General features: G+C 50.0%; 1 protein-coding gene and 1 long non-coding RNA gene across 9 annotated transcripts in view; one reads left to right on the forward strand and one right to left on the reverse strand.

Moving 5' to 3' along the window:
- The window catches only part of Kcnq1 (potassium voltage-gated channel subfamily Q member 1), a 318,938-nt gene that overhangs the window by 274,383 nt on the left and 21,178 nt on the right, over window positions 1-23,377 (reverse strand). For all 8 annotated transcript variants that reach the window (XM_005064141.4, XM_040751016.1, XM_040751022.1 and 5 more), the window contains exon 2: window positions 583-673. In XM_005064141.4, coding sequence (XP_005064198.1) covers window positions 583-673 — 91 coding nt within the window. The remainder of the gene's footprint in view (window positions 1-582; window positions 674-23,377) is intronic.
- On the forward strand, window positions 3,682-22,844 carry LOC121141988. The gene is made up of 3 exons (XR_005878994.1): window positions 3,682-6,566; window positions 16,555-17,739; window positions 22,164-22,844. It is a non-coding gene; the product is annotated as an uncharacterized LOC121141988 (long non-coding RNA).

Genomic DNA, 23,377 nt, shown 5'->3' on the forward strand with positions numbered 1-23,377 from the left:
TATGCGGGTCACACAGGACAGTCCCCAAGCCCCTTGCAGAATTTGGGAATTCCATTCCTCAAGCTTTCTACATGTTACTCTATGCTAGGACAGGGCACATGGGACAGATGTCCCAGACCTGGTCTGTAGAGGAGACCTGAATTTGTGGTCCCCACAAGAACTGCCATGGTGGTCCTGCCAGAAATGATGCATAAAAGTCTCCTGGATGATGTAGGGTCCACCCTGATGTGTTGGGTAGAATCTGGGCTGGGACACTTGAAGGATTCATGAGTCAGCAATAACATACACTGTCCCCCACCCACCACCCTTCAGTGTCAGTGTGCCCATGCCCTCCTGTCTTCCCTTTGGGCCCAGTTTGTAAGTTCTCCATACAAAGGCCTTTCTGACTACCAGATCTGGGCCCCTTATGTTCTTCCTGCCCTTTAACACACAGCCCGGCAGTCGTGGATGCAGGGGAATTGCCCTATCTGATACCCCAGTACCGGGGTGGTGGAGACCAGGGATGCCAACTCTACCCAGTCCTCCTTCACCTCTTCCACTTGCAGTGATGACATTCACTGATGGCTCTGAGTGCCTACATACCATCCAGAAGAGGGTCCCGGTGGCCAGAGTGGCATACTGCTCAATAGTGGACAGGACACTGAAGATGAGGCAGACCAGAACAATGAGGAAGCTGTGAGACAGGGGACATATGGTCAGTGCCTGGTCCAGCTGCCCGGCCACCTCCCTCCTTCCCAACACTCCACACATAAGATCTTTAGTGCTGACAACCCCCAAGTATCCCTCAGCTAGTGCACTCAGATATGGGGTCCACAGGATGGAAACCATTTACCATCAAAAGAACTGACCCCAGATTGGTGTCTCAATGTACAAAGACCTTGAAAATGTCATAATATGTGGCCATCCCACTCCCATCCCAAGAACATCTGTCACCTGACTGCTCTGGACCAGCCAGTCCACAGGAATGTCACACATGGGGGAGGAGAACAATGGGTCAGGGTCTCCTAGGAGGCTCAATGGTCCAATCTCAGAATGTCCAAGAACCTTGGTGTATAACTGAAGATCAAAAAGAGCCAACTTTACGGACTGGGAGCCTCCATGCCCAGGAGTTCAGGAGGATACAGTCCCTCAGCAATGGGGAAACCAAAAAAAAAAAAAAGGCCAAGCACAGCCAGGACCTGTACCCTGAGGGCACCCTATCACACGGAGGGCACAGTTGCCACCTGCTCTGATTCCAAGGGCACTGAAAAGATAAGTCTCCCTTTCACTGTGTTCTCCATTCAAGTCATCATCCAAGGTGGCCTTCAAAGTTGCTACCACTTGGGGGACGGGGTAGCAGATAGGAAGACACTTGGGAAAGAGCGGTGCGTCAAAGACTCTGCATGGCCTCATGGCAGGTTCTTGGGGATCAGAATGGAAATGGGGGAGCTGACACACTGTCCCAGGGTCACAAGAGGGGCAGACAAAGAAGTCATGCACAAAGACATCAGGGCCCTAGCCCAGACCCCTTCCCACACCTTCCACCAATCCCATATCTCGTTGTCCCAATATATAAGCCCAGACCACCAGCTTCAACATCCCAGAGGCCACGTAGCAGCAGTGACCTGACTCAGTCACAAACTTTCCTGGAGGAGGCACAACTCACATCTCCTGCAGCACCTCCCAAGACTTATTCCACCTATTCCTGGCCTTTGCAGTCACTGCTAGAGGCCTGGAGAAGTGACAGAGCCAAAAGCCCTACTGGACCCTCCTTCTGCCTGCCCTTCCAGGTCAAAACCTGCAGTCACAGCTTGCTATGCCTCCCCAGTGACAGATGCTTCATTCGTCATGCCTACTGCTCCACCATACACACCCTGGCCTCCTTCTTACCCTAGCCCAGGTGCCCACCCCACCTCCAGCTCCAGCTCCCACATCACACTAATGTGGTACAGCAGTAGACCCACTCCTGGCTACCTGTCCCTCCTTCTTAGTCTTGAGGACCTGAAGTCTCTGCCCTGCCTGAAGGCAGAGACTTCCTGAGGCTCCTACAAAGTGGTCCCATCTCATATGCAAAGAGGTTGATCCAGTGCCCACCCACCCTGTCCCCCATGCCACTTCAGTCACAACACTTAGGGCCAAGTATCTCTGCCAAGTCCTAGTGCCTACAGTCACCCCCCAGTCAGCGAGCATCTCTGGGACAGGTGCCTGACACAGAGCCTGATGTACAGAGACCTCAGTACCCCAACACATACATACCTCCATTTAATGCCAAGCTCCTGCCCTCCTCACCACCCTATGGCAACCTCATGGCATGGCAGGCAATAGCCCTAGTTGGCACTGGACTCACACCAGGACACTCACCTGGAGCATACATCTGATTTGGCCCCAGAAGAACCCCTGGGTGGGCTTCAACCCTTGCTACTGCTACTCCCCAGACTGAGGCCTTCTCCACAGGCCTAGAGCTCTGGCTGTAGCCACCCTCTAACCTTGGCACCCAGTACTGCTACTAGGGATTGTTTCTTCACATCCATTCTCCACATTGTCTCGCCTCTGAGGACCCTCCCAGAACAACATGACAGGACACCCAGGTCCTCCTGTGTCTCCCAGTGGTGTTCCTCCTGGCCAGTGTTGTGTCCATCCACGTCTGAGCCATGGACTGTAGCTACACAGCATTGGTCCTTGGAAGCCCCTGTGAGGGGAACCAGTCACATGGGTCCTCTTGGTTCTGTGTGGCCACAGAAAACTCTGAGTGAGGTGAGCACCCCTCTGCTACCCATCCACAGGTTAGGCATCCATCCAGGCCTGCTGAAGAGATCTGGCTCAGTCATGGATCCCTGACTGCTTCCTGGGGCTCTTGAGGCCTTTTGAGACTCAGTTCCTCAGTGACTGGGCTCTGCTCTCTCCTTAGACTGACTCTTCACATAGTGGGACCTCATTGATCCTGGGTGTGTATTGTTTTGACTTGCAACAGGCAGGGAAATAGAGTTGAGTTCATCCCTAGGCAATAGGAAGTAGAATAGACACCCTATCCCAGACCATCAGTTACACATGTAGCCAAAGAGGGATCAGTAAGCACAGAAAGACACAGCCCCTTCTGGCTGCCCCTCCACAGTGACAAAGCCAGGCAGTCCTCATTTCATATTCCTCTTTGGCACATTAGGAGCTTAGAAGCTCCCTCTCATGGAGCTATGGGTTATAGCACCATGCACACCTCTCAGGGGCTCAACACCTAGGAGTGAAGTGGTGACTTTATCCCAAGGTCTTTATTTATCCCAAACTCCTGGTGCCTCCACACATGACAAAAAAAAACCCAAGCACCTTAAGCACCCATGTCAAGAGAGTCTCTCAGGGCACTATACGGCTAGGTCCATGCACTTATCACCTGGTCAGGGCTTGACAGAGAGTAACACCAGTCCCACGAGAATCTGACAGGTCACAGTGTTACCATGCTGCAATCTAGCTGCTATTTCAGATGGGAAACTGAGGTTCCTGAGGCTGCTTAGGTCACACAGGTTGAACCATGGAGGTGACAATGATATATCTCTTAATGGAATTTCGACTCTTTCACTGTTAGGGTGACAACTTAGCATTTTAAACCCTGTAAGGTAGCCTTGACTCAAAGATGGACTACAATAGCTACAGCACTTGAGAATCGGCGAGCTTGTGTGTAGAAAAGGAGCCACGGAAGGAGGGATGACTGCCACAGAGCATTCTGCCCACATCTTCAGGAGGCTCAGGGCCTCAGGAGGGCAGCAGCTGCAGCTGCAGCCTGTGGGTGGAAATTCCAACAGCCTGGAAGGAGGTATCAAAAACAAGGAGACTGTTTTGAAGGCCCCCTACTCTCTGACTACCCCCACCTAGCAGTAGGGAAGGCCTTGGACACACAGACCAATCCCGGGGTAGAGGTGCAGAATAGCTAAGTTCCCAGTGCAGGAAAAAAACCACCTGGTGACCCAGGAGAGTGGCAGGGGCTAGGCAACTTACCTACCACAGCTAGCCCATGCTGACCTGCCCGGGAACCTTGAGGTTGGGGACAATGGTGGCAACCTGCCCCCACATGCTGGCTGCCTTTTATCCTCGAGTATTCCGAAAGCTAAACAGTTCTTCAAATATTTGAACACATTGTGCTGCCTGAGAAAGGGTTATACAGCATAGTTTATTTTTTATCTACTCCTGATAAAATGAGTATTATCTTATTTGCTACTTTATCTGTTCCTGTCCTGGGTGGGGCTGGGAGCCTCAGAGAGGCCGCACCAAGGGTCTCTGCCTTTGGGGAGCTCACAGGCCAGCTGCCCACCCACTTCCTGCTTCTATAGATCAACCACCATCCCTCCACCCTACCTGCATACCCCAGAACCCCAAGGTCAGGCTGTCATAAAATGCCCTCTCCACTTCACCCACTAGGAGCAAGGCAAACTAAGGCCCCGGAAAATGCCTGTGTCTCAACACAAACTCACATGTTCCTAAGAGAGTTCGCTGTGCAGGGTCTAAAACAGGAGGCTCTTAGGAACAATAGCCTGCTTCTTCCACTTGCTCTAAATCAAACTCATCAGCCGTGACCGCAGCCCAGCCCTGAGGGACGTCCAATGCCTTATCGGACATCACTTAATATCTCTGTGCCCAGGTGCCCTGGGAACACAGAACATGGCATCCAGCCAGCACCACATGGCTGCCCCAGCAGGAGGCATAGGGGTATAAGGATCAGTGATGGAGGCATGCACAGATCAGCTATGGTAAATCGGGGCTATGACTCAGAGATCTCCTCCATACATACCAAGTCTCAGACCAATAACTGATCTATGAGAGGCCAGGACTGGGCCTAGAACCCTGGGCACCAGACCCACTCAGGCATAGGCCTGATAGTGATGCTGTCCCCAGCCCTCAACCCCTCATCATTCCATTGAGAAGGGCTATGCTCTATACATGCAAATAGCAGAGGGTCTGTTCCAGAGAGAGTGACCTTCAGCCTAGCCACCGTCACATTTCCAGGGCCTAAAATGTAACACTGAAACATCTCAGGAGACTTTGAGTCATTATATCTGCATACATGATAATAGTATAAAGTGTCCTGAAAGTGTTGTTAGTAGAAATGTCATACACAAAAGGTCACTAGGAACGGGTGGACCTTGAGGACACTTGCTAAGATAAGCCAGGAATGAGAGGACACGCACTTTAGGATACTTCTCTTCAGAGGCCCCTGGAGTTACCAGATCTACCGAGACAGGAGGCAGAATGGGAGGCCAGGGGCTCGGAACAGTTTCGATCTAAAAAAAGAAAGTTCTGGAGATAGGAACAGCTGCATTCTGTGAGTGAGCTATACCCTTCTGACGTAAGCACACAGACACAGTCAGCTGTGTTTCACCGTGGCTAAAATAGATTTAAGAAAGAAAACCATGGGCTGGAGAGATGGCTCCATGACTAAAAGCACTTGCTGCTCTCCTAGAGGACCAGAGTTTCGTTTCCCAACACCCATGAGCCATGGGTGGCTCACAGCTGCCTTTGACTCTGGCTTCAGGGAATCAGATACCCTTGTTTGGCCTCTATGGGTGCACCCATGCATGCATGCACACATGCACATACAAATTAAAAGAAAGAAAACCAAACAAATGGCTTTGACAATGGAATGTGAGCAGGCCAAGCACACAGGCCATGGGCTATAAGTGAAGTTATCAACATTCAAAGGCCCCCTGGAGACAGCTCCCCACAGGCCAATAAGTGCTCAGTGGGCTTCTTGGGCTGAACTAAAATCCTAAGGTACCCATGAGCAAATATAACACTCACAGACTAAATTCCGGTATATGAGTCCCAAGTCCTGTCTAGGGGTGTGTGCTAGGGAGTTACTTGGAAAGATTCCAATCTATCCCTCACATATGCTTCCTGGGAAGGGAAGCCTAGAGTGAGACCCTACTCACTCACTGCCCACCAACCACGCTCACTCCTGAACTCCCAGCTACCTGGCTTTAAGTTGGATGTGGACATGTCCCAGGATACTGAACTTCTAGAGGGGACAGTAGATTTAGGGCTATCCCAGGAAAGATTAGCACATAATGGTACCAACAGCAAATGTCAGTTGTATAGAGTTAGCAGGCATTGGAAGACTCCAAGACTGCCATTTATTTCCTCATAACAGCCCTTCCTATGTGCTGTTCAGAGTAGAGCCTGGGCCAGGCCATCTCCTGAAGGGACATATGTCAATGCATGCTGAAGGCTCAATATGTGCCAGAGGTTGGGCATAATTTCCCTTATCTAAGCCTTGAGTAAAAGGAGTCCCAGGGTGAAGAGTCATAGGTGATGGCTTATCTCAAGCTATGCATCTTCAGAAGTCTCTGAATTGGGGGCAACAAGATAAACACTGCATAGGACACACACAGGGTCACATGGACAGTAAGCTCAGTCTGGCCATTTGGGTCCACAATGCTCAGAATGGGAGAGGCACATGCTGTCCTGGGCTATCTCACTTCCTCTATCTGAATGGCCACCTCCTTTTCTCTCAGATCCCATTGAACACCTCCTGGGAAGACAGTTGACCCTGGTTTTGGGTATTCCAGACATCCCATGATGGTGGACTCCCTCTTACACCCTCAATGGTAAGAGCTTTTTCTACATGAGGCCACACCAGCTTTGGGGGGTGGCTTTGGGGTTATCGTTTAATCTACATCAGGACACCATCAAGCCACCATGATCTGGAGCTCTCCAGAGACAAACTGTGCACCCCCACAGCTCATCCCTATAATGCAAGGTCAGTCCCTGCCAGCCTCACGGAGGGGCCTGGCCTCAGTCTGGTGCCTTTGCCTATGTACAGGACTCCCAGGCCTGAGATTCTTCTGGGCCAGCCACTGTCTACTCCCTGAGATCAGACTGGCTCTAGATCTTTCAAGGCCTGGCTCAGGACATAGTTCGTTGCATTAAAACAGTAGGAAATAGTAGGAAATGCCATCTGTGGTGACCTTCCCAGCTGGGAGGTAAGATTTCCAACACATTGTCTCAGGAGTCCATAAATGTGCTGATCTGGCAAATGCAGCTCCTGTAGATTAACTCCATCCCAGCACTGAGCTCTGCCTTGCCATACCAGCACCAGCTGATACTCTCTCCAGGATCTGGTCCAGAAACCCCAGAAGAGCAAAACGTCCACCTGACTCTGCAGAGCCCCTAAGCCCTCTGCCCACACACTTCCTGCAGGGTCATGGGGTAGAAACCCCCAGAGCACCCCAGTACACCTTGCTCCTCAGGCAGCATCCTCAGGCATCTTAGAGTCCTGAGAAGTGAAGGTCCCTCCTTCCCAGGTATCTATCTATGTCTGGCTCCCTCCAGCCCATTGATGGCTGGAAAACCTCCCTTATTGGCAGAGAAGCCCTTAGTGCCCAGCAGGGGCCCATTGGCTGGCACTCCTTCAGAAAGCCCAGCTTAACAGTTGCTCAGTCAGTCAGCAAACACACACACACACACACACACACACACACACACACACACACACACACACACACAGTCCTTCACTGACTGAGTAACTATTAAGCTGAGAAGTCTCAGACCCTCTTCCAGCTAGTTTAGCTGCCCCTTCTGCCTCTCCAGCTCAGCCAAGCTCTTCACAACCTCTGAATTGGGTCAGTGCAAAACACAGGGGTGAGCCTGCACCTGCCAAGCCATCAGCACAGGTCATGAGCAGATGGGGCCTGTCTCCAGTTGCCAGGTGTAAGGGATGGCAGTAGAACAGTGTCATACACATGGCTAAGCGCAGAGCCTGATTGTTCAGGTGTCCCACATTTGCCCCTCTGAGGGCTGCTCAGGTAGAGGCCACCAGGCCACCAATGAGAGTCATTGCAACTCCATGGCCACCCTTCATTCAACTGGAATGCTAACTAACAACAGGAATATGTGGTTTCCATTTTGGAGTCTCTGCCCAGGACCCAGTGTGCCCCAGCACCCAGAGCAACACCTGACATTGGGCTTCCCCTCCCAGTAGCACCACCAAGTGGGACCCACAGAAGCTTAGTCCCTACCAAGTCACATGGCCAATAAGGCAGCATCCCCAAGCCTAGGTCACAGTTCGCCTCTTAGTGTACCCCAGCACTCAGAACCCTAAACTTATTTCAGCAGAGTCCCCAAAAATAGTCAAGAAAGTCACCCTGCTGTCACCAATATGCCTCTCAGGGAGCATCTTGGTCCTTCTTTCCTGGATTAGAATGCTGACAAAGATCATCCTTGACAAAGGGTTAACCAACCATGTGCACTATCACTTGAAACATTTTTGGAGACTAGAGACATCAGGAAAGTACTTGGCCCACAGCATGATGACCTGAGTCTGACCCTCAGAGCCCAAGTTTAAAAAGCTGGGCATGGTGACATGTGCAAGATGGGCATGGTGACATGTGCCTGTAATCCCAGCACTGGAGAGGCAGAGACAGGCATGTCCCTGGGGATCAGTGGGCAGATAACCTCAGGCCAACAAAAAGACCCAAAAAATCAAGATTGACAACTGAAAAGGGACTGGTTGAGGTTGACCTCTGACTCCCCCCACCACGCACACACTCACGCAAACCTTTTCGGAGCACTAGAGGGATAGGATGGGGATGGGGGGAGGTGTGCTCAGATAATGTGATCATAGCATGGAGGCTGAGTTGAAGAAAAGAGCTGGAAACATTGCAGCCCCTCTGGGCTAGTGGCTGTATCAGTGGCTTGGGGAACCTATGGTGGACAATGCATTGATCTCTATCTCAGAGAAAGTCTGCAATGGTCTGGTGGAGAGTGTGTGTCTGAAGATCTGAAGCCCAGCAGGATCTACTGCTTGATCAGACATACATGACTCCTATGGAGAACACAAATGACAGCACCTACCCTGGAGTAGCAGGCTCTCAGACTTGTAAGATCCCCTGGGGCTACCCCAGCTGGATGGCATCATGTGGAGCCAAGACTCAAGAATTCAGCTGGTAAACAGTGCAGCTTGCCAGCAGATCTGGGTCCTCTGAGGAGCACGTGTACAGGCCACAGTGGCCCTATAGGATATGAACCAGGGACCTCAGATACGGGAAGGTGGAAATGAGCCAACGAGGAATCCATGTTTTCCTGTAAACTCAGTAGGTACCCAAAGGTGGTTTGCCCTTTATTTGAAGGATTGAAAATGGAATATCAGAGAGGGTTTGTGCCCTTCCCAAAGTCCTACAGCACTCAGCAGTCATGAGAAAAGGGCACACAGCATAGGTCTCCATCCACCCATCTCAAAGCCTCCAGGGGAAGCCACCCCCATGGGGGAGCCAGGAGCCAGGGAAGGGGAAGGCAAAGTCAGTCAGTAGGCCTGGTGGAAGGCAGTGGTCTATGCCATAGCCCCAGGGCCCAGAATTCAGGAGAGAATCAGTGGCCTGTGAATATGAGGACATTGCCACTCCTCTAGGGACCTGAGGAGACCAGGGTTAGTCAGTACGAGAGTGTTGTGTCCCTGGGCCGTTGGCCACACCCAGCCTTGATCCCCCAGGCCCGATGATAAGATGCCTTCGAGACTATATTTAGAATGTGTGGTGGGGACAGGCCTGCGTGGCTCACGCTTGTCATGGACTTGTCAGCTGAAGACACCCATGGTTCTCCAGCAAGAAGTGGTATCACATGCAGGCACAGTCTGGCCCAGCAGGCTCATCTGGCTCAGGCCTCTCTGGAAGAAAGTGGGCACTGCCTACTCAGGAGTGGCAGTTAGTTCACTGGGTTGACACATCCCTGCAGACACCTGCATATGTCTACTACATTCTCATAGCTCACCCTTACTTGGGAAATTCCCTCATTACATCAAGCTTAAGTCTTTCTCGCTATCTTCTGGGCCTTATTCCAGAGCTTTTAAGGAATCCTATCCACCAAGCTATTGTACAATTTCTGAGCCTCCGTTTCCCCACAAAGGAGTAGAAAGACATCCATGCGGCTCAGCATCTGTCTGTGCCCAGTAAAGGGGGGGGGGTACTGTCATCAGATCAACCCCCTTGTTCCATGGAACCCAATCCCAGTCACACCATCTAATAGTGGCATCAATAACCCTGGGCGCTGAGACCGCAGAGTCCCCACAAGATGTCATCAAGGGCTTGTGGCCAGCATCCTAGCAGAAGCTTGTTTAGGTCTTACTGTCTTCTCTGGTACAAACCTTCAATGAAGTGACCCAAACAGTGTGGCATCAACAAGGGAGAACTGAATTTTGCATATGGAGTGACCCAAGGCCAGAGAATTGATAAGGTGGTCAGGGGTAACCTACCTCTCCCTCCAGGAACAGGCAGCCACAGTTGTCTCTGTAGGGCTTGGACACTGCCACCCTCTGACCAGCTGGAAGAGTGCAGTGTGGGTGGACAAGGTGGTATGGGGTGGTTCCTAACACAGGAGGCTCACAGACCTAGAACAGGCAATGCTTCCAGCTAGACAAGGCCCTACCCCCAAGGCAAGGTGGTGGAGGGCTTCCCAGAGGCGGAGACTGACGAAAGGACGTGAGCTAGAGAGGATCACTGTGCTCCATTAGGACAGATTAGGTGAGTGGATCTCCTGATCTGCACCCTCAATGCAGATCTGCTTCCTGCTGGAACCCCCATAACCCCAGAAGGACTTCATTGATCATGGGACCTGAAATTTTACCTATGCAAGAGTTAAAGTGACACTCAGATATGCTGACAGCAGAGGGCGCCAGTGAGAGAAAACAGGGTCACCAAACATTGGCAGCCTGCAATAGGTTACACAGAAGAGAAACAGCCACAAGGACCCAAATCAGGCCCAGGGAGCAATTGAGCTGCAGACCACCCAACTCCACAGAGCTACTTTGTAAAGCCTCAGAGGGGACATCATAGTAGTGGTGACCCCACAGAAGTCACTGGGTAGTGTGCTTAGTGTGACTGTATGGAACCCAGGGTCTAGTCTTTGCTCTACCTAGAGAAACTGAGCCCTGAGATCAGCTGGGGGAAAGAATGTACCTAAATACTCTAATGCCAGCCAAAGTACGGATTGCATCTAACTCTTGTCTCAAAACCTCGGCCTGGGTCACTGGAGTAGAGCTCCACTGCTGAAGATGGACAGGCTTGGAGCAGAGTTCATCCTAAGGTATACTTCACCCAACCAGCAGAATCCAGAAGACCAGTACTGAGGCTCCTGGGTGGTGGTGGGGCGGGTAACATGACCTCAAGACTGGAAATGGGAGCCAAGTGGAGCTCTCAACCATCTTCAGAATGTAGCTTCGCCAGTCCTGCTGTCCTGGGAGAGGATTCGTTACAATGAGCTCAGACACCCCATTTATGCAAGCCGTCAATATGAGGAGTGGACATTGGGCTGCCTCTTTCATGGGTGACAAAATGGAGGCTGCAGAAGCAAAGTTTCCTGCTCATAGCCCTCATGCTGCTGCTCCAAAGCCCAACAAGGCTTGTGTTGGAGCAGATAACCTGGCAGGAGGCTCTAGCAGGTCAGAACCGTGCACACTCAGTGTCCACCCAGCTTTGGTGGAACATTCAACCCTGATGTGGGGAGTCACAAGCTCAGGAAGGAAGACCAGAGAATGAACAGATCATATCTCAGGGGCAGCTTCTGCCCCTCCTGGTAAGCGCATGTGTGAGGACCAAGTGCATGTGCTGGACACAGGTGACTTACTACTCCTGGGCACTGGGAGACATACCTATCACTTCCACTTGACAGACCCTGACCTTGATGTTGTGTGAGTGATCTTGGTGCCCTGGTCAGAGGTGTCCTGGAGTCACATACTGGGACTAAGAGGGAACATCCTGGGTCCCTGCAGTCATGCCTGATGGCCTCTAACCCACTCAGCTCAGTGGTTCTCTCCTTGAGAGACCCTCCCTCTCACCAGAGTCAATCAGGCTGGAGGCCTCAGAGAAACCACAGGTCTCTCCCTGAGCTAGGGACCTCAGCCTCCTGAGACCCCACCTCCCAGAGCCCTACTCTGGTTGCCCAAGTGACTTGGGCCAAGAAAAGCCTCTGATGACAAAACAAGTTGGTCACATTCACTTCAGCGCAGCCTCACCAAGCACATAGCCCCGGGCAGCATCTCATCATTGAGACTGTTCTTCTGGGGCACAGGAAAGGCTTGAGCTCTTGGCAGATATCTGCATCATTAACTACAAGACAGAAGGCTTGGGTACTGGGTTGGAGAGTGCCTCTGTAAGTCTCATGTAGTGGGCCATGCAACATTCCACGTGGACAAGGCTTCCCCATGGAAATACGAGAGGACAGTGAACAGGGTTCAGGGATTAGTGATATGAATATAGGGCTACAGGGATGGATGACAGAGATATGAGGGGTCATGGTAGAGGATGGGGAGGGACAGGATATTGGGGATCACAAATGTCAAATGAAAGGCACCAGACATAGTTTCCCTGGCCACCCATCATGGAAACACCACTTATCTTCCGCTATCTCTCAAGTCCAACACTGAGGTGCTCTCTGCACAGTCACTGATACCCCTGATCCCTGGGAGCCAACCAGGCCATACCCATAGTCCTACCTACCTGCCTGCCCCTCCACTCACAGGCCAGGCCAAGTGAGAGCTATCGGTTACTAGGGACTGTGGGGCTCCCTAGACATCATCTAGTGTCCTGTATCAGCCCCATCACCCCTTGCTGCTGCCCCATTCCAGCCCTCTGCTCTCACCAGCCACCCAACCCAGCCATGGTTCCTCCGCTAGGACCCTGGCAGTGTTGCTTCTAGGGGACCAAGAACTCACTGGGCTGTCAGCTTACTCTCAAGGGTTGAACATGGCAGTTGGTTTGGTGGGCACTAAGGCAGAGGAAGGGACCTGGCAGAGCCCTAAGGAGGAGGAATGGGACCAGCAATGAGCATGCCTAGGCCACATGCTAGAGGTCAGTGGCCACACCTCTAGGCTCCAAATGACAGCGTCAAACACGAACACCCAGGGACTGGAGGAAGGCCACGAGCAGTCAAAGGTCTTTTGTGCCCCCAGCAGGCTAGATATACACAGTACCCAAGGTCACAGCCTTGGGGCAGAACTGTGAAGTTTTAAGGACCTGGAACCCAGGTGACTCTGTAAGGAGGGGCTGGCTTCACTGAGTGGCATGACTCTGGCACAAGGCAGATGCTGACCATGAAGTTTTCTGTCATCACACTGGGTTAAGACCCAGAGGAGCCTCTGGAGGCTCCTCTCAGGAAGCCATCCCACTTCCTCCTCCTCTGGCTGGTCAGGACAGACTTAACTTCCTGAGGCTCTTCCTCGGCTACTACGTTCAGCTCTGACCTGTGCCCTCCCCCAGGGAAACCCAAGTATCCTTCAAGGGCCTCAGCTCTCTCCCTGAACTGAGCTGAGGGTGAGGTCAGGCATGCCACACCTCTGGGCCTCCTCCCTGACACTGAGGCTCTGTGGGCTTCCAAAAGCTTGCCTGACTGACCCTTCACAGGGCCACTCTTAGACACTAAGCCTTCAAAGTGAGGGGTGGCTGGTGGGTCTGGCAGGAGGGAGTGACTGGTCTCCAGGGCAGGAATGGGGCAGTGACTTAGTGACAGCCACCAGGGGAAAAGCTCTTTTGGGCTGAATATCCTCATTCTACACGGGAGCTCTGGCCACAGGGCCCCATGGCCAGTGGACTAAATGATACTTACCCAGCACCCAGACTTCCCAGGCCATGGAGAGCCCAGGGTTTAGCTACAGAGGGTCCTGCCTATACAGAGGTTGCACACAGGGGATGGCTGGGCCTGGCCAAGCTCTTCTAGCTCCTGGAAGGTTTTAGAGACACATGTCAATTAGTATCATGTTTTCACTTCATGGTGTCTTCTGGTAGTGCTGTGGCTTTAGAAGGAAAGTCGTGGACTTAACCCTACCTGCCAGACATGGTCCCACCCCTTCTTAAGGGCCCATGGGAAACTCAAGCCTTGATGCACCCTAGCTGTGCCCACCTAGAAAGCACCTACTGTATGCACAAGGCAGGCTCCAGAGATACAACAATAGACAACACAGACACGGGGAAACTAGGAGGGAATGAAAAGTAACAAATAAGATGATAGGAAAAACTCAAGGTGAGGCCACAGTGACCAGAGGGTCAGGGAAGGCAAGGTCACCATGAATGGTAGGCCACAGAGAACAAGAGAGGTCATATGAGTGGTAGGCCAGGTGGTCTCATTGGGTAGCAATATTGAAGCTGTGTCAGAAGACCTGGAGACAGGTGCTCCAGACAGAATTAGCTGCATTTGTAAAGGCCCTGGGCATGGGTGAGGACAGCCCCTCATAACAGGGTCAGAGGAAGCCAGGCAGAAGGCCCAAGATTCTCATAGGCCAACGAAGCCCAGCGGAGCCTGGCAGGCTCTGCAGATGGCTGTCATCCAATGGAGCACATAGCCTGCATCCCAGAGAACTGCAAGTGAGAAGGAGGGTGGTACAACCAGGTAGCATCTTACCTCTGTGGGCACCAACCATAAAGACTGGAGGAAACCCATCAGCCACAGTGTGGGGTATTGGGATGGGTCAGAGAGCACACTGCAGTGGCTGTCTCTTGGAACCCCCAAAGCCTACCCTATGCCACCTTCCTCAGGACTCTCCAGCACCCCTGCCTATGCCCGCCACCTTGGGCTCAGTCAGTAGCTGCTAAGCTCCCTTCTTTCAGGGCCCCCCTTTTTTCCCTGTCTCTTGAAGACCCAGAGACATCAGCTGACAATGCAAGGGGCTAAAGAAAAAGAAATGGTGAGGCAGAAATGCCACCATCTCTATGACATGTGGGAGCTCTCCATGTCACCCCCTTTATATGAGTTGGAACTGCTACTTCCTGCCTGGTGTCTAGAATAGCTAGTCACATCTTCTGCACAGGACCTGGTCTCCCTTAGGCTGAGGACAAAGTCTCCTCCTCAGGTCACTGACCCCCGTGCTCAGGGGACCCAGCCTTCCTGCTGCAGACCAGTTTGGGCTAGAGGACAGTATTTGTCAGACTAGGAATCCTAAGCAGCAGAGACTCTGATCCTAAACATGGAATAGAGGAAAGGCTATAACTGGCATAGGGGCTTTGGGGCTTTGGACTCTCATCAATCACATTCTCCAAGCCAAGTTAGTGAACACATGCTATTAAAATAAAAACCTTTGAGGATGAGAATGTGACTCAGGGTATAAAGCTCTTGCTGCACAAGGTTGAGGACCTAAATTCAAACCCAGAGCATCCATGTAAAAATCCAGGAATGGCCCTGTATGCCTGTAATCCTAGCACTGGGAAGGCATAGACAGGTGGAATTCTAGGGCTCCCTGGACATCTAATCAAGCTGAATGGGAGAGCTCCAGGTTCATGAGAAACCCTGTCTCAAAAATAAGGTGGCAAGTGATAGTCAATACTGATGTCAACCTCTGGTCTGATGGGGAATGGTCTCCTATGTGCATGTTTGTCTTATTGGTTGATGAATAAAGCACTGTTGGCAAATAGGGAAGCAAGATAGGTGGGACTAGGAGAGGTGGAGGATTCTGGGAAATGGAGGCATAGTCAGTTACCATGTAGGACCCCAGAAGAGTAAGAGATCAGGACCCTTTCTCTGGTAAGAGAAGACCACGTGGAAATACTCAGATTAGCAGTTATGGGTTAATAATTAAGTCAAAACTAGCCAATAAGAAACCATAGCAAATAGCCAACAGCTTCATAATTAATATAGTATACTGCATGTTCATTTGGGACTGATGGGGCTCTGGGACCAGGCTAGTGGGAAGAATGCTCATTACACTGGCATGTGCGTGCACATACACACACACATACACACACACACACACACACACACACACACACACACAAACAACAACAACAAAATAAAAATAAAAACCTTTGATGGTTACTCTGTCCTCCGAGCTATGTTTCCCACAGTACAAGGGCAGTCCCTTCTCAGGAACCCCCCAGTCCCCAGTTAGAAGCTTCCCAGACTGCTGCTTGAACTCCTCAGGGACCATGGCTCCCAGTCACTGATGTTGTGTGCCTTCCTCCACGACCCTCTCCCCACTGCAGCTCTGCTTTCATGGCTCACGCTCAGCCCTTCTCGAGCCCTGTGGGAAACCAGAGAAATGATGGTCTTTCTCCTTAAAACCCTTGCCCCCTCTCTAGTATATCAGCCTCTGCTGGAAGCCGGGAAGGCCAGGGCCATCCTCCTGGGCCCCCAGGGCTCTCTGGAAATGCCTCAACTCTCACTCTGTGGAGTCCACTTACTTGCCTCGGCAGCCATCTTCTTCCTCTGCCTAACACACAGGATGTGTATCCCAGGACCCACTGCCATTCCTGTGTGGACACTCAGCCCCAAGCTGCTTCAGATCCCCAGGGCAGTCAGTCTTCAAGGATGCCCTGAAGAGCCCAGACTCCCAAATGAGTGCCTATAAGGCTTCTTTTTGTAACAGTGTTATCTCCTTACAGATACACACCTAAACTTCTGTAACACTGTCCAAACACTGCAGATAAACATTAAATACAAACTTACACTGTCCAAAGTTATCTTTCTTCTAAGGCACACATTAGAAAAACCTAATTGCCCCATAAAGGGGAATGCACATACCCAATCACGAAATAGAACATGGTAGATTTCAATAAAGCAACATAAGTCATCTATTAATCAAGTAAAATAAATAAAGCAAAGCCAATGTCTCCTTGACAGGTGGTGCTGGCCAAACTGGGACTCCACATGCAAAAGAAGAAAGCTGGACTCTTATACCTCACACCATAACCTTACATGTAAGGACTAAAACTGCCAAACCCTGAGAAGGAAGCCTAGAACAAAGGATTCAAGATACTGGATTTAGCAATGATTTCCTTTATAGGACACCAAAGGCTTGAGCCACTAAAGGAAAAACAGACCATCAGACTTCATGAAAATGTAAACAAATGCCACGTGGCAAAAGGTCATATCAACAAAATGGGAGATTTTCAGATCACCTATCTGATAAGGGCTTAGTATCTGAAATAAACAGACTAACATTCAATCTCAAAATAAAACAGCTGATTTTAAACATGGCCAAAATTGACTATATATTCATCCTACCGACTGATACACAGACGGTCAGTAAGCACATGCAAAGATGCTTGGCATCTGAGTTTTGTTTCCTGTCCCTGTGATAAAATACTTTGACAAAAGCAACTTAAGTGGGGGAGGGCTGGATAGATGAACACACAGACAATGCAGTGTAGAACAACCTGAGTTGTCCTTACAAAGGATGAGAACCCAGCCATATGCTACAGAACAAAGGAGCCTTGAAAATAACTGTCAGGTGAACTGAGTCAGTCACACAAAGACACACTGTGACTACACTGGAACAAGGTCCCTAGTGTCAGATTGACAGAGGCAGAAAGCATGAGGAGATAGTGGGAGCTGAGGAGAGGAGTCATCTTTTCATTGGGTCAGGGTTTCAGTTTGGAAGACCAAAAGTTCTGGAGCTGGATACTGGGGTGGCTTGCAGTGTGTTGAATGTGTGTCACAACACCCAGCTGAGAACTTACAATAGTAAGATTATGAAATGCCCTCAATCCCCAGTAAGTGCTGTGTGTTTGAGAAGATTTAGAATCCTTTAGGGGGTGAAGACTCACTGAAGAGAATGAGCCACTGGGGGTGGGGCTTGAGATTTATATCCTGGTCTAACATCCTGTTTTGTCTGCAGGTCCACCAAGATGTGAACAAGCAGCCTCAGGCTTCCACTGCCACAACCTCAAGCTGCTCCTGCAGCCACACCTTCCTTATCATGACAGATTTTGTACCCTCAAACCACAAGCCACCACAAAAACTTCCTCTTCTATGTCGCTTCTTGTCAGGCATTTGCTCATAGCAACTACGAAATAGCTAGTGCAGGTGAAGATAATAACTTATGCTTATTTTACCACAACAAAACCTGATAAGAGGGAACTGGGGAGATGGATCAGCAGGTATGAGAACTGATTGCTGTCTCAACGGATGAAGGTTTGGAGCCCACACAGGGCTCACAGCCATCTATAACTATAGTTCCAGGGGATGGGACACCCTCTTCTGACCCCCTTGGGCATGAGGCACGAACATCATGCACATGGGATGCAGGAGCACACACACATATACACATATACACATGTGCATGTGCACACACTCATGTGTGACAGCTACATGAAGGTCAAGCTGCAGCAAGGAACCCAGGAGTGTCCAGGGGTGGAAAGCAGGTGAAATGCAGTTCTGAGCACCTTCACCATGAATGTCTCACTTCCTTTCCTCATATCCCTAAATCAGCAAGCCCTGAACCCACTTAGGATGGGACACCAGGATGAACCACCAGCCCCATGCCAGTGCAACTCATGACACGCACCCAATAGGGACACACCACGGTGGAGGGGACAAGGGCAGGAAGCCTGCTGTGGACAGCAGGAATGCAGAGCACAGTGAGGCTAGTGACAGAAAAGCTATACAGACACGGGGTGCCTACCCTCCTGGCCACTCCCGAAGAAGTGGTAAACCCCAAACTACCATGTGTGTGCTGGGCCCCAGCAAACAAGTCTTCATGCTGGGAACCCATCCACACTGTGGGAAGAAGATGCTGTAGTAGAGAATGTTTGTCTTGAGGAGCTGGGATTGAGCTGCCATGATGAGGCCTTGTGTGCATTAATACATCCAGGAAGGACACAGGAGGAGAAATGGTGGGCACACAGCAGCATTCTGCCACAGCAGAGATAATCACATGGGGGCGGGGAGTGCAAGCTTGGATTTAGGGGACTGGGTTCCAATCCAAGGAGCCAGATCTCCTCGGATAAAAACTGAGTTTTGGACTGGGATGGGGAAAATCTCAGGTAAGTCTGCAGATTCAGGAACAGGAGAGAAGATCCCACTTATAAAAACAACCCCCTCCCTGAAAAAAAAACAGGGTCATCAGAAAATGACCTAAAGAGACCTGGGTGCTGAAGCCACAGGATTTGAACAACAAAAACAAACAATGCACAGCTGGTCACTCCTGTCATACCAGAACTTGGGAGATGGAGGCAGGGAGACCAGAGGCCTCATTTTGAGGCCCATCTGGGAACCTAAGACACTCTCTTCTCTCTCAAAACAAAAGCAAAAGCACAGGGCTGGAGAGATGGAGCCATGGTAGGAACTCTTGCTACACTAAAATAAGGACCTGACTTTGGATCCCAGCATCCACACAGAAAGCTGGGAGTGCTGGCCAACTATGTGACACCCAGTGCTACGGTGGGTGAAGGCAGGAGGAACCACAGGACCTTGCTATCCACCAGCCCAGCTCCAGGGACCAGGAGAGACTCTGTCTCCAAAGGACAAGGCAAACAGTGAGAGCAGGACACTCACCCCATGTCCTCTTTTAGCCTCTACACTTGTGTACATATACCACATGTGCAGTTACAATACACACAGACAAAGAGAATATGCAACCCAATAATAAAACCCAAATCTAAACAAAAGAACAAATGTCAAGAGTAACAGTGTTGATGTGCTTGCCAGAAAATAAATATTCACATGTTACACTGATATAAATAAATACAGAGAAAGTAGTTAGAGAGCTCTGAGGGAGAACCCCAATTCTCAAGATACCAGATACTGGGAAACATATGACCTGCTCAGCAAATACTCCAGAAAGAATCTCACAGGCAAGGCCCACAGAGGGGACAGGAGGGACAACTCAGTGGTTAAAACCACCAGCTCTTTTTACTGACCTGGATCCAGTTCTCAACACCCACATGGCAGCTCACAACTGCCTGTAACTCCAGTTCCAGGGGATCCAATGCCCCTCGTCTAGTTTCTACAAGCATCAGGCACGGGGGTGGCACATAGACACACATACAGGCAAAACACCCATACACATAACACAAATACATCTAAAATACATGAGACCTACAGAAGTCCCAGGCCAGCCTGGCAAAGGGAAATTTGTGTGTCCGAGGTATCTGCCACAAGATGGTTTCTGAGGTAAGTCTATAGCCCAGCAGCCTCCATGGGACAGCCAAGGTCAAAGTGACCAGTGAAGAGACATGACAGTCCAGCAACCCTCTGATACACTCCTGGGACCTACATGGCAGCTCCTGGTCTGATGTCTCTCAAATTCACAATTTCTATCTGATCACAGAGCCCATCAGAGTGAAGGGGCAGTACACAACAGCTGACATTCCTCAAAATGCCAAGGTCACGAGAGACAAAGACAGAGCTTTCACGGGTGGCAGGAGACAAGGCTAATGTGAAACCAGTATGAAGTGGGGGAATCACAAAAGAGAAAAACGCATTATCAGTGGGATGGCATAAGGCCAGAGATTCAGTTGTCACTTACTGGTGACAATCTTCTGGTTTCGATCATGTGCCCCAGTGATGTAATTTCCTGAGACTATGCGGGCAGCTGGGGAACTCTACACTGTCCTGGATCATTCTCAAGCCCAAAATTATCTCAGAATAAAAAGTAAGAAAAAACGTAGGGATGCTGATCTTATCAACTGTTACTCAAGCCTTCAGTGCTTCCTGAAGGTCTGAGTCACAGCCCTGTGGCCCATCTCCCCTGCCACCTTCCTCTCCCTGTTCCACACCTCCCCCAGCTCATCTGCTCCAGCCCTGGCCCCTTGCTGCTCCCATGAGTGTCAAGCTCATATTCACAGGGTCTTTGCACATGTGGTGGCCTTTTGCAGAAAAGGCATGGCTCACTCCCTCTATTGACTCAGGTCGAGGTGGTGGCTCCCCTGACTATCCTCCTGGAGGGTACTTGGCCCCTTCTCCACCCATCCCTTGTGTGGCTTCTTAGGGGTCTTAGGTGTCTCTGTCAGATGTACTGCACACTGCATATCTGTTTGCACCTCTCACTGCTCTCTGGAATATTACTTTCAGGAGGATGACACGCTTACCTTATTATGTTGGCTTCCCCACAATTACAGGGACCAATGGAGGACAATGGAGTGATAATGAATACAACATGGGGCTAAAGAACATCAAGGGTGTTCCTTCACTGAATATGTTTTGTTTTAGTTTGGGTTTTTTTGTTTTGTTTTGGTTTTTGATAAAAGGTTTCACTATGTAGTCCTAGCTGTCCTGGAACTTTCTGTGTCGACCAGTCTGGCCTCAAACTCACAGAGATTTACCTGCATCTACCTCCTGAGTGCTGTGATTAAAGGCATGCATCACCACACTCAATGAGATTCCATTTTTTAAAATTGTGCACAGGTGCACACGTGTGCATATCCAGGAGTATGGGGGTATGCATTGTACAAGTTTGCAAGGAGCCAGAGGATAACCTTAGGCACACAGACTGAGACAGGATCTCTCCTGGGCCTGGAGCTCATCTATTGGTTACGCTAGCTGGCCAGTGAGCACCAAGTATCCTCTCCTGGCTCTGCATCCCAGAGCTGGGATACCAAGTCCCACTACACTCAGCATTTTACACATTAACTGAGGATCATACTCTGGTCCCCAGAAACACAATACTGGCTGAGCCATCCCTCCCAAAACTAGTTTTGCCCCTGCAAATTATTGAAGTGTTTTGTGGTGATTCCCAGCTTTAGAGGTGGAAGTCGGTGATGTCTGACAAGGTGGCAGAGATAGGTCAGGGCATTTCCTGCAAGCCAGTGTAGCTTTGGGTTCCAGAGCCATAAAACCGTGGGAACCCTTTGATCCTGTCCGTCTCCTGCAGATGATGCCCAAGGACGCAATCCTGAGTTCCTGCTGAACTGTGAGGATTTGCATCAGAGTGCTATTTTTAATAGTAAATGAGGAAGCAGTCCAGGTGTTCACAGGAGAGAGTCAAACAAGCTGCATCAATACCACAGGGGAAAGGCAAGATCCATGCAGAAATACACAGAAAGCTTTAAAAAGCAGGTCCAAACAAGGCCAGCATTGTGATTTTCTCAAAAGTCTGCCTGAGCGCATGGACACAACAGTGCTGCTGAGTGCCTCCTACTGCTTGCACTGACCTGCTGTTTGACAACTTACTTGCCTCACCCTGGAACAGGAGCCATGGACTCCCACAGCTCCCATTTCATAGAGGAAAAACTGAGGCAGTAACAGGGAAGACAATGGTAAAGAGCCACAGCTTGGGGAAAACTGCCTCCTAGTTCAACACCATTCTGGTTTCATCTCTGTGGCTATGTAAAACACTGACAGAAAGTAACTTAGGAAAGGGGGCTATTTGACTTGTAACTTACAGTTGACAGTCCATCATTGAGGGAAGTCTACAGGAACTCAAGACAGGGACCTGAAGGGAGGGACTGTGGAGGAATGCACCCTCCTGGCTCTCTCACATGACCATACTCACTAACTTTCTTACACAGGCCAGGACCACCTGCCTAGGGAATGATGGCGTCCACAGTGGGATGGTTCCTCCTCCACCAACAATCAAGACACCTACAGGCCAGTCTGATCTGAGCAATCAATCCCTCAAAGGAGACACCCTTCTCAGGTGATTCTAGGCTGTCATGCTGGTAACTAAAGCTAACAAAGGCAACCAGAGTGCACCCTATGTATACATAAGGCCTCAAGTATGCTCACACATGCATACACACACACACCACTGGAGAGAAAAAATCATACAACCTTTTACACAAGAAAGTCCCTTTGAAAAAAGATACTGAAGGACCTCCAGTTAGCCTCATTAGCTTTACTTCAATGAATTAATTTTATTTTCTTCCTTGAAATTCCCCAGTGTTCTCTGATGAGCATTTCTGGATGTTATGATCAGAAGAACAAGCAGAAAACCATGACTGCCCATTTGGCAAGGAAGATGTTCAGAGGTCTGCACAACAGGGGTGGCATCACCACGAGTCTGATTAGGGCAGTGGTGCAAGTGTCACCATCTGTCCCTGGGTTCAGAAGAATGGCAGACATTATTATGTGACCTTTCTCTAGTTTATCTGTCCATTATGGTTTGCCAAACTACCAGCTTAAAAATGTTTTTGATTATCTGTAGCTAAAAGTCTAATTTTTAGAAATAAGATTACCCAAGACTAAAATTATGATGTGTGTATTAGTTAATTTTCTTATCTGATCAAATACCTTCCAAGAAGCAACTTAAGGGTTTGCTTGAACTCAAGGCTTTGTGTGTATAGTCAGCATGGCAGAGAAGGCTGTGGCTTTCAGCTCTGGCCTGGGGCTGCTTGTTCACAGGTAGGCGTTTAAGGAAGCCAAAAGACAGGAAGTAGGGCTAGCTATAACAATAAATGCCTACCTCCTTCAGTAACCCACTTCAGTAAGGACCCAATTCCCAACCTCCCCAAACAGCGCCACCTGCTGGGACCAAGTGTTCAAGCACATGAGCCTGTGAGGGACATTTCTCATTCAAACAATAGTAGAATCTCTCTTCCCCACCTTTGTTCCTAAAGAACTAAGAACCACTGCCAGGACAAAACAGTGTGTTTTGCTTTTCTGATGTTGTTCTTCATTCTCATCTCATATTCCTTTGTCTTTCCTTGATTTCTTCACTTGTTTTTAAATATGAAATTCCACACAGCTATGAATTGGCCTCAGAGAAGAGATGTATATGCAAACC

Source organism: Mesocricetus auratus, unplaced genomic scaffold, assembly GCF_017639785.1.
Source record: "Mesocricetus auratus isolate SY011 unplaced genomic scaffold, BCM_Maur_2.0 Super-Scaffold_4256, whole genome shotgun sequence".
NCBI lineage: Eukaryota > Metazoa > Chordata > Mammalia > Rodentia > Cricetidae > Mesocricetus > Mesocricetus auratus.